Here is an 11,930-nt window from a genome sequence, read left to right as displayed (position 1 = left end):
TTAAATTCCATAGAAATAAAAACATTAACCACTGTTTCAGAGTCAATTACTTAATGTTTTAATGTAGATACTGTATTCCACCCAAATTTAATATTTAAAATTTCTATCCGAGTCATTACTAACAAAGTAAATTAATCTTTGAAGGATTAATACAGTCTTTATTTGTAAATTGTCTTTAATAAATTTTTACTGATTTAAAACTATTACTGTACTTCAGATAACTTTGATCCATTTTTCTTTTCAATGTTCATAAAACAAAATCCAGCAAAAATTAACATAGTTTTATTTTAATTTTTTTTCAGTTGACAGGGTTTCATTATCTAATTTTGGAAAAATCTAGAGTAAATAATATTGTTAATCTCATCCTTGTACACATTCAATAAAAATTTTTTTTTTTTTTTTTTTTTCAGTTTTGGTGTTAAGTTTTCCAGGCACTATAACTTAATTTGGTGGAAGCATGAACCACAATTTTTCCCCATAATTTTCTCATGGCACAACATCTATGGCTTCCAGAAGCTCTTCTATAGCTTCAGGTGAAATGGTTGGAACATCTACTATGATTCCTTCAATGTTGACTGATTCTTCCAAGATGCAATCATCATTAGGAGGGAGAGTGTAACTCTGCAAATAAAGTGAAAAAATATTTGTAAGCAGCGTAAGCAGCAAATAAGAACTGAACAAGCATTTAACAAATAATGTACAGTAGTGTACTGCAAGGACTTTGATTTACAGAAGACACAAGTCGTCATAACTTTATGAAAACTATTATAGCAAAACTTTAAATTCATTAGCTATTTATTCTCTAAATGAGTAGATTGTCTATAATAAAAATAAAAATTTTACAAAGACCAAGCTAAGAAAAATCATTGTTGCTAACAGAGATGCGATGGGTTGCTGTATATTATAGTACGCTACGCTCAACACAGAGAGAAACATCCAAGGAGGGAGAGCACCTGGTTTTAAACAGATTCCCTCCAATTTCTCTCCCTCTCAGATTTATCACCAATTTTCTCTGCATATCCCTTCTAACACATGCTCATTCATATTACAGATTTTATAATGAATATCCCTATTCCCTTTCGTTCATAATTATGCTTTTTATTTGTGAAGTCACTCCACTTGTGCCTTCCCTCCCCATCACCCACCTCCTTCATCCCCTTCAGCCTTCATTCACACAACTCTTAACCAATCACCCACGTGGCTAGTTTTTTCTTTTATTCACTCACTTAATTTTTCTTTTGTATTTTATCTCATCACAGCAGCACAGGCTTTTGTTTCCTTCACTGCTCCGTTTCTTTACAGTACCTTTCAATCTCCAAGATATCATTCATGTGAGCTGCTGCTCCCCATCCTTGTAGCTCCCTGCCCAGATCACACCAATCCCATCACACGCTACACTCACTTCATGGGAAACCTTCCTTACCTATTAAGCTCACAATTTTACCCTTCCTTTACCCAAAGGACACTTCTCTTAGCTAACAATTCCTCATCATTTCAAGGTATCCTCATTCCCATGGTCATTAAAATTGAGCTCTCCCTCTCTTATTAATAATTCCCTTAAATAACTTTTTTTTTATTCATCGTGAGAACAGGAGTGTCACAGTATGCATTTAGTGGTAACATGAACTCTGGTAGTAGTCCCCAGGCATATGCCATGTGTAGGGTGAGGGGGAAATCTTTACACCGATACAGAAAACATGCCTGGGATTTTACCTCGATGGTCTTCTTGTTCAACATCGACCCCACCTAGAAGTGGGAAAAGATGCAGAACAAGATGACCATTGAGGTAAAATCCCAGGCTACACATGGCATATGCCTGGGGACTACTACCAGAGTTCATGTTACCACTAAATGCATACTGTGACACTCCTGTTCTCACGATGAATAAAAAAAAAAGTTATTTAAGGGAATTATTAATAAGAGAGGGAGAGCTCAATTTTAATGACCATGGGAATGAGGATACCTTGAAATGATGAGGAATTGTTAGCTAAGAGAAGTGTCCTTTGGGTAAAGGAAGGGTAAAATTGTGAGCTTAATAGGTAAGGAAGGTTTCCAATGAAGTGAGTGTAGCGTGTGATGGGATTGGTGTGATCTGGGCAGGGAGCTACAAGGATGGGGAGCAGCAGCTCACATGAATGATATCTGGGAGATTGAAAGGTAAAGAAACGGAGCAGTGAAGGAAACAAAAGCCTGTGCTGCTGTGATGAGATAAAATACAAAAAACAAATTAAGTGAGTGAATAAAAGAAAAAACTAGCCACGTGGGTGATTGGTTAAGAGTTGTGTGAATGAAGGCTGAAAGGGATGAAGGAGGTGGGTGATGGGGAGGGAAGGCACAACTGGAGTGACATCACAAATAAAAAGCATAATTATGAACGAAAGGGAATAAGGATATTCATTATAAAAGCTGTAACATGAATGAGCATGTGTTAGAAGGGATAAGCAGAGAAAATTGGTGATAAATCTGAGAAGGAGAGAGAGTGGGGGAATCTGTTTAAAACCAGGTGCTCTCCCTCCTTGGATGTTAACCTCTGTGTTAAGCATAGCATACTATAATATACAGCACCCCATCCCATCTCTGTTAGCAACAATGACTTTTCTTAGCTTGGTCTTTGTAAAATTTTTATTAGGGACAATCTACTCATTTAGAGAATAAATAGCTAATGAATATTTAAAGTTTTGCTATAATAGTTTTCACAAAGTTACGACAACTTGTGCCTTCTGTAACTTTATGAAAACTATTATGGTGATGTGAAATAATTTCAGAAATAAAACAATATAGAAACGGAAAGAAAGACCAAGTTAAAAGTTGGAGCAGGATTAGAGAAAGAAGGTAAATCAGATCTGCGGTAATGTACCAAGGGAGAGGGGAAGCAGTTTAAAACCAGGTGCCCTTCCCTTTTGGACATACCTAGCTGCATTGAATATACAGTAGCGTAAACAAAACCCTTCCTCAGCTGCTGCCATTTTATTTCTCATTTTTTCAAGGTTTAAGTATGATGTAGGAAATCAGAACCAATGTGAGTGAGGGGGGCAGGAGGAGAATCTTCATGAATATAGGGTATGAATTGAAAAAATTTCATTTTAAGAAGTACGTTGTTCCTACATAAATACAAACCATCCTCCTCCAATAGGAGTATAACTTTTACATAAGAGGTGATGGGCATGCCCCTGTCTACCTGTCAGTCAGTTAGACACACTTGATTTTGGCTACTCGTAGTAGAAATACTCTTGCTGCCTTTCAAATTTTCGTCAATTTTAATCTTATTGCTTTCTCATTCTAATTAAACGAATAACCATGCAGACAGGCTTTTGTATTCGGGTAAACCTGGAAAAATTAATGGATGTATTTTTTTTTTTTTCCATATAACCCATAAATTTGTGACAGGTTTGTGCAAACTTGCAAGTAATCTCATCATCCTTGTCTCTCTTGTAGGTGCACAACTGTTTCCAGTCATAGGGCTACAACAGCAGTGTCTAAATGACTATTGTTTATTCCGTGTGGAGGAACTGAAGGCTATGGAACATGCTGCTGCTGCTTTTTAAGATTCCCGTCATCAGATTGTCATTGGTTCCCGTTACCTCAACTCTGAAGAAGGCTAGCAAGAAGATGCGAGTGCGGTGCTACTCTTCTAGCTCTTCCTCGTCAATTGAAGATTCTGCTACTTCTAAGGTGAAGAAGAAGATATCATTGAAGAAGGCTAGAAAGACTGATAGACAGTAATGCAAGGCTCTGATTGTTCTCTCCAAGCATACACTGGAGAAAGGCAGTTGGTACCCAAGAACCACCAAATAAACTGGGAGAGTATCCCGGTTTGTCAAGATGAAGGGGACCTTCCTTCCAATGGATGATTGAGCTACACTCCAGTCTCTCTCTCTCTCTCAAGGGATACTTTAGTTCTTAAGTGAGAAACACTCATGTTGGGATGAGAGGAAGATGAATCTCGCTTTTTGAGTGACGAGACATTCCTTCACGTAAAAGTGATCAGTCCTCTTGTGCTTAGTCTCCCCTCGTTGAACAGTCCTTTCATGATCAGTCTCCTTGTAACCCCCAGACCGTAGGCAACACTCCCACATGCTCACTTGAGTGAACAAGATCACCAGTCACCTTTTCTTTCCATGCATTGCCAGTCCACACTTGGGCTTCCCATGAGGTTGCGTGACGAGGCACTGGAACAAATCCCCAACCTAGAGTACAGAGATGCCTTATTGTGTGCGTTTGATCTGCAGCAAAGATCTTTACCAAGTGACTGGTTTGCTGGCCACTCCACTTAATAAATCGTTCACTTAAACACTCCACAAAGGCTCTTTTGTGGGGGCCATGAGGGACATATAGTCCTGCTTCTGAAGGAGAGACATGCAGTTGATTGGGGCACCCATCACCAGTTCTCAGTCTGGATCTTGCATAATCTGAAAAAAAGTGGCCTGAGTGGCTTTCCAAGACAATAGCGCCTGACTGGTCCAGCACTAGGAGAGGTGGAGAATTGTAAAACAGTGCCGTTTGTCTATGATATAGCAATGCCGACCTTGGCAAGTCTACTAAGACTCATTTTGAAAGAGGGTTCAATGATCACTGACTAGATTTTTGGCACTTCTCAAGGATCAAAGACATAAGTTGCCATGGTCGGAACTTAGTCGAGTGGCCTTGAACAAGAGTGACTTTTCAAATATTCGGGACTGATTATTTACTTCAGTCTAGCAAGACCTTGTCTCCCACATTTGCTCGACATAAAGATGCTATATGCCTGTTAGGGCATGCCTATCTCCTATTCCCTTTGATCCCACAGTCTGTGTGTTCTTGGCAGGTTCTGCCTGTCGAGAGACTAAAGAATGAGGGCACTTTCTTCTCAACACCTGAGTGCTGCCACTGAAATCTAACATCGCCAATCTTCAGGCAGCTCCTTGTATCAACCAGTGGTTCTGTGTAGTTGCCTCACTCAATACTACTCAAGATGTTGGTGTGAAGTACATCCAGTCAATCCTGTCTGGTGCAAAGGCAGTGACAATTTTGGCACACCAGTCAGCAAATCAATGGTCCAACTAATTCCTGAAGAGAAGGATATTTGGGTTGCTCTATTCCCCAGGCAACTTGAATAGGAGACAATGGCAACATTGAGAAATGCTCAACAGACCTCTCACTGCTGAACATGTTTGTTTTTCAAACTCCATCCTGCATGGAGACAGGCAGCAAGTGCCATGCAGTCTGTCATCACAGAGGAAGACTTCTTGCATTTATTGAAGGAAGCGTATTTTAAAATGCCATTTCATCAGTCCTACAGAAACTACCTCCGTCATATCGTCGAAGGAATAGCTAGTGTACCATTTCAAAGCCATGTGCTTTGGCTGTCCACTGTTCCCCAAGTGTTTACACAAGTGTCCACTCCAGTCACAGCTTGGACTCTTGAATAGGCTATATCTTTTGAAGTATCTTGTCCACTGACTGGTCCTGCCCTCTTCGGATTCGTAGATACTTAAGAATCGAGACTGACTACTCTCTTTGTTAAGAATTGTGAATCATGATAAATTGGGACAAGTCAAGTCTCACATTTAAGCAAAGGGTGAAGTACCTGGCCAATCTGATAGATACGGCAGCAGCGAGAGAATTTCCACTAACTATCTCATCAGCAGACTCAGCTTCCAACTTGGCGGTAGTAATGTTTTCTTGGACAACTTCACCAGAGGAACTCATTCCACACGTGCATCTCCACCTGCAATCTCTTCAATGGTGTCCGGGGTGTATCTGGATGGCAGCCAACAATCTGCCTTTCTATCTTGTTCCAGTGGAGCAAGAGGTATGAGATTATCTTTCCTGGTGGCTGCACAACTGTAACCTTACACAAAGATTTCCACTAGCCTCCCCACCTTCTGGGATGCTACTGTTCACAGACATATCCAAGATGAGGCAGGACACGAAACAGAAATAAAGCACTTCAGGGGTGTGGCTCTTTGAATAAGCAATTTGCTCGTATTCAATGTTACTCATAAACCAATACTACTGGAATTTAAAATTGTGCTTTTCTTGCTTCTGTCATGGAAGTCACAAATTTTCTTGGTGCTTTCAAGTGATACAAAATTACATAATGAAATATCATTTTTCTCGTCTGAATTTTCCATCTTCAGCGACAGAAAAATTACACACATTTTTTTTTTCATATCTTTAGTGGCTATAAACTTTATTTGCCAAAGAAAACCTTGATCCTGTACTTTTATTGCCATGAAATCATAAAGCCCCTGATGTATACACGACACCCACAAGGTGCTCACGCGAGGGTAGTAACCTCTGCATTCCAAGCTTTTATCTTTCTCTGATATCAAAAAAGTGTAAAGAAGGACCTATTCACCGGGCGTCACAGGTCTCTCCCCAGAAATAGATTTTTCCTTCGTCAAAATCCCTTTATTTCTTTACCTTGATTAAAGACTATTACATTAATAGTAAATAGAGCTTCATTAGAGTATATAAAAAGGTTTAAAAAATTCACAAATACAGAATAAGGACTTTAAACTTACCTTACTAACAGTGAATTCTGGCTGGTAGTAATCATATATTTTAACAGTACCTGGCTTCACATCTTCCATGGTAATGTCGCGTATAACTCGGAAAGATAGGCAAATTTTATTTTTAGACATCTCGTCAACATAGAATGTAACTTTGTTACCGTCGACTTCATATCGTTTGAACAATCCTGTCCCATAACCCACTACTCTCTTCAAGTCAACCTTCTCTGGAATGTAACCAGATACCAAGTTTACTTCAATCACAGCCATGTTGGATTTCTCATCCGGATGTTGATAGGAAGCACAAGTTTTTATTCTCTTTGATAGGCACTTGAGATCAAAAGCAGTTTCTGTTTCAACTTCAAGTACAAATGCTTCATTTGGACTGGGTTCTGGGACATTATAGCGAAGAACTGCCTGCAATGTCATAAAAGTTGATTATATTACATATACACGTTTTTTTTAAATACATACAATGTAATTTTTAGATTCTATAATTGATCCCACACATCTCAATATATGGGGAATTATTTTTTTTAATGTTATTATAAGATATGAGCTAAATAACATACCCAATCAGTATTTACAAAGAGAATAGTGTGAGGAAGACTGGAAACTAAAATGGATTTTTACTATTTGTTACTAAACTGAAATAGTGGTAAGGTTTCCTTACACAGAATAAAGAAAATTAAGAATTTTATATAAAAACACTGTTTGAGAAGAATAATTTATTTCACAAGTGTGTTGTGTTTTTCATATTTGAAATATTAACCTCTTTATTCTATTTATGGTACATTCAAACTAGTTTCTTGGTGTATAACAAAATATTTAAAAATACTGAAGGCAAAAACTGCAAAAATTAGAATTTCTTTTACTATTTTCAAAAGCCTATTACTAGTTTTTCATCCAATTTTATATGCAATTATTATTTTACATAAATAGTAATATAAAGGAATATATGCTATTTAATATGTTGAATATTTTTATGAAAACTAAAAATTAAACAGCAGATACGCGTCATATTTGTATTGCCACCCAACACGAATAGGAACCGATCAATTAAGCTTCTAATTTTAACAATATCCCATGCATTATACCCTACTCACCTGTGTAAGAGCACATCCATCGCCTTCCATACTAAGGAGAATAGTGTTTGGGAAAGTTGGAATATTAACCATCTGCTGAAGTAGCTTGTTAGATTCATCTATGAAAAAGTCATGTTGAAGGCCCTCCCCATCAACGGTGACCACCAAGTTAGTTGCAGATTTAGATTGAAGAGCTTCATATGAGGCCAAAGCTTGAAGTGCCACAACTGTGTCCTAAAAAATAAATATCAAAATAAAGTAAATTTTATTTATAACTGATGAGGGCTAATGTTTGTTTTCTATTAGGTCTCTTAAGCAAAAAAATACTGGGTAAAAAAATTCCAATATGCGAGCTCAATTCGGAATTTCAATATTTAAACAAGGTTCACCTGGCTGCTCCTACAAAATGTGTTTCTATTGATGCCTTAACATTTAAAAATGAGTTTTAATTCTCTCTCACTCCAATTACCTTCTACCTCCTAGGATGTCAGGCTGGGAGGAGTGTAGAGAGGAAAGTTCCCCTTTTTTCATTTGTTTGATGTCGGCTACCCCCCAAAATTGGGGTAAGGGCCTTGGTATATGGTGATTTTTTGCAATAAAAATAAGGCATGGGCACGCCTCATTATTCTAAGTCGCCTCATTACAACAGTCGGTCACATAACTTCCTCTAACCGATTGCCAGCTTTTTGTTTTTCCTCTTAGGTTGTTCAAATATTGCTGGGTATTTCTGCTGGTTTTGACATTCATTTGTGTGGTAAAAATTCTGTGAATAGGTTATTCTTTGAAGGGAAAGATAGTCATTCCATTAAAGTTATATGTCGAGGCCAGCAATGAGAGTTGAAAGTATATATGTTCTGCAAATGTCAAGTTAAAAAAACAAAGTCAAAGATGATTGTAAATATGGGGCAAGTTGAGAGAAGATAATTCAGGTTATTTCTGACTTCGATGTCAGCTCATGTTTCTGGCTCGACTAGGAATGATCGGCCCCTATTCACAAGTATATTTAAGGATGAAGTGGATAGATTAATAATTCATATGGCATGAGAATTGGTTTCTGCAACTCCCTGTTTCTGTCAAGTTCTCATTAACAGTCAAAGCATTTGGCAGTTTAACTAATGGGTCCAATGCCTGGCTCCAAGTATTTCAACAGACTAGCCTTTGTCAATAGGAGCCAAATGATATATTAAGGTTGGCTACCCAAAGAAATGAGTGAATATATAGCATGTATAGTAGAAATGTTTTCTATTGCAGATTCGTGGGTATGAGTTATATCTGCTCCTAATAAAGAGGCATTTGTAGGCCCCCAGGAAGCTAAAGCTTTGTCCATTAATTATGTGGAGTACAGAACAGTTGCATTATATTCCATAGTTGAGGTTGGTCCAGATAGACAGAAGCTAACAGATTTTGTCTCCTATTTCATATTTGTGTTGGATCACTAAAAAATTTGGAGCAGGCATCTAGGAGGACCAGTTTGAATTATTAGGTTGACAACACACAGACTTGTCTTTCCTTTGTATCGTACTGCCACACCTTCCAGCAAGCATCTTCTCCTCTCAGTAGTGGATATAATGTTAGAGGTTTCAAGTAAGCAAGAAAACACATGTGTAGCCCCAATATTCCAGGGGAAGAATGAAATTTGATTGAGGGAGACTGGGAACATTAATTCTTTGTATAATAGTAGAAATCGATAGGGGACTGTCAAATTTAATTAATTTATTTTTCACTGCTTAGCACCTCGTACAGAGAGTACAGGAACTAGGTAATGTATCTCCTGCCCTAATCCTTCTGTATCACAGTTACCGATTGTATAAAACAGAATCCATTCTTAGTTTTGACATCATATACAAATTCTACCACCTTTAATTTCTCAATACTGTATCTCGGATTTTCTGCTGAAAAATAAAGGGCCTCATCTTATCTTTTCACATTACAATATACTTCCTGACTGAGAAAACTAAAGCAATTGCCATGCGGGCAGACTGAACATGCAAACTTTAAAGCACTATAATCGATACAAAATTACCCTATGTACTGTAGTATGCACACCCAAAACACTTGATAAAAGTAGAACAATATCTGCTCCTTATTTAGTTTGGGATTTTGTTGCATTGCAGAATCCATAATAAGAAATTAATGTGTACCTTGTCAGGTGGGTTTGGACAGTTTAAAGTTAACTTCTGTTCATAATCTCTTCTCTTAACTTTATTACCTACATCATAGTGAGATTCAGCTAGGTAAGCTACCTCCAAGTAAGCTTATCATAAAGTATCATTTCAATATTTACCTGGTATTCACTTAATTTACCCCCCCCTCCTACATATTAATTAGTGATGTTAACCCTTTTACCCCCGGGGTACTCGGAAGTTTCCAACCCTTAACCCCCAAGGGGTTATTTTTTTCCCAGCACATTTTGCAGTATATTTTTTTAAATTGCTCTAACAGCCTTAATTTTTGTCATAGAGAGGTCAGGTTGGTCTCATTCTCTTGGAAAATGCCTGAATTTTCTCAAAAATTTATCAAAAATATGAAAAACAAATTTTTATACGTCCCTTTACGTCCATGGGGGTAAAGGGATGGCTTTTGTGAAACGTACCAGTACGTCCTTTGGGGGTAAAAGGGTTAAGAGATTTTAGTGTCGAGTCAAACTTAAAAGAAGTTTGGTTGCCATACGCCTATTTCTCAAAGAATAGCTATGTGAAATGTCCTATCTTATAACTTAAAAATAAATTTCTATCAAAGAAATTAAACTCTGAAGTGTATTTTTTCCGCTTACCTGAGTAGATATAAAACCCCCTTGACCATTTCTCTTGGATGAAATCCACTTCACAACTTTTCTTGCTTGAACTAGATAACGTTCAGAGTCAAGTGTCATCATTGCTAAAACAGCATATCCAGCAGTCTCTACTGCAACAGCATCACTCATACCTTAAAAAATAGAATAACAATATTGAGATAATTTTTAGAATACTTACTATAGCAGCTTATGATATTTTGCAAATTATATTTAATTTTAATGGATTATTTTCACATCAGAACCCACAACAAGGTATATAGCCAATGCTATACAGACCTCTGAGTTAATATTATTGACACATGGATGGCCAATTTGAGGTTATATGAAAGGAACTGGTTAAAAGAGGAAGAACATGAAAAAAGAAAAAACATAAAAAAATTTTTAACCCTTTAACCCCCAGGCTGTTTGGAAATTTCCAACCCTTAACCCCCAGGCTATTTGGAAATTTCCAACCCTTAACCCCCAGGCTATTTGGAAATTTCCAACCCTTAACCCCCAGGCTATTTGGAAATTTCCAACCCTTAACCCCCAGGGGGTTATTTTTTTACCAGCACATTTTGCAGTATATTTCTTTTAAATTGCTCTAACAGCCTTAATTTTTGTCATAGAGAGGTCAGGTTGGTCTTATTCTCTTGGAAAATGCCTGAATTTTTTTTTCAAAAAAATTATCGAAAAAATGAAAAAAAAAATTTTATGGCATTTTTTTGCAAGGACGTACCGGTACGTCCATGGGGGTAAAGGGATGGCTTTTGTGAAACGTACCAGTACGTCCCTTAGGGGTAAAAGGGTTAATAATATAATGTACCATTTAAATATACCATATAGATATCATGCTTTAATCTTAAAGCCACTGGCTTTACTGATCTCTAAACTTACTCTTTTTAACTCTCTCCAATCTCCCCCTCCCCTGCAATGCCCGGTAGACCCAACTAGAGGATGCACAAGCTGAACGTACTACCAGCCCATATACTGTACATCCAAAAGCTTCATATAATTGTGGTTGGGATACTTTATATACTTTATATTTAAATTATGATTTTTTATTATCATGATTATTTTATTTAAACGAATTTTCCCCAATAGTCATGCCAATACCACAAATTCTTGAAGGTGGGTAGCTGATGGAAAGGTAAAAATTAACTTATTTCAAAATTAAATTCCTCTTAAACCCCCTTGATATATCTAACATATAAAACCTATTAACCTTCTGGAGATCCGATGATGTTTCCACATCAATAAATCTTTTCCCATAAGTGCTCCGATAACAAGTTAAGCACATCAAATAGTTTTTTCATGGAAATAGTCGCTTAAAATTGCTGTGCAGAAAAAGAGGTAAGAAATTTACATTGAACGAGGGTAATTGCTGGGCCTATTTGAATATGTGTACAGAAAATGGATCCCAACAGCACATGTACTATTGGTCAAGCTAACGTCCAGTACCTAGTAGGCATTCGCCTTGTTTACAAGTGGCAGTAGCTGTCATAATAAAAAAATTTCTTACTGCATACTGATGGTAATCAGAAAGTGCTCCTGTATTTTTCATTCATAAAAGGCAAT

The 11,930-nt window shown here is 37.3% G+C and overlaps 1 protein-coding gene across 15 annotated transcripts in view; it reads right to left on the bottom strand.

The window, feature by feature from the left end:
• Positions 1 to 380: 380 nt before the first annotated feature.
• Positions 381 to 11,930, bottom strand: part of LOC137647181 (alpha-1-inhibitor 3-like) — a 221,023-nt gene continuing 209,473 nt past the window's right edge. For all 15 annotated transcript variants that reach the window (XM_068380471.1, XM_068380480.1, XM_068380484.1 and 12 more), the window contains 4 exons: positions 10,353 to 10,504; positions 7,601 to 7,813; positions 6,507 to 6,911; positions 381 to 621 (listed from right to left, as the gene is read on the bottom strand). In XM_068380471.1, the coding sequence (XP_068236572.1) occupies positions 487 to 621; positions 6,507 to 6,911; positions 7,601 to 7,813; positions 10,353 to 10,504 (905 nt within the window). In that variant the 3' untranslated portion in view covers positions 381 to 486. The remainder of the gene's footprint in view (positions 622 to 6,506; positions 6,912 to 7,600; positions 7,814 to 10,352; positions 10,505 to 11,930) is intronic.

The sequence above is a fragment of the Palaemon carinicauda genome, chromosome 9, assembly GCF_036898095.1.
Source record: "Palaemon carinicauda isolate YSFRI2023 chromosome 9, ASM3689809v2, whole genome shotgun sequence".
Taxonomy (NCBI): Eukaryota; Metazoa; Arthropoda; class Malacostraca; order Decapoda; family Palaemonidae; genus Palaemon; species Palaemon carinicauda.
Note: the sequence above shows the minus strand (reverse complement) of the source record. Positions and strands in the feature narration are given on the sequence as shown.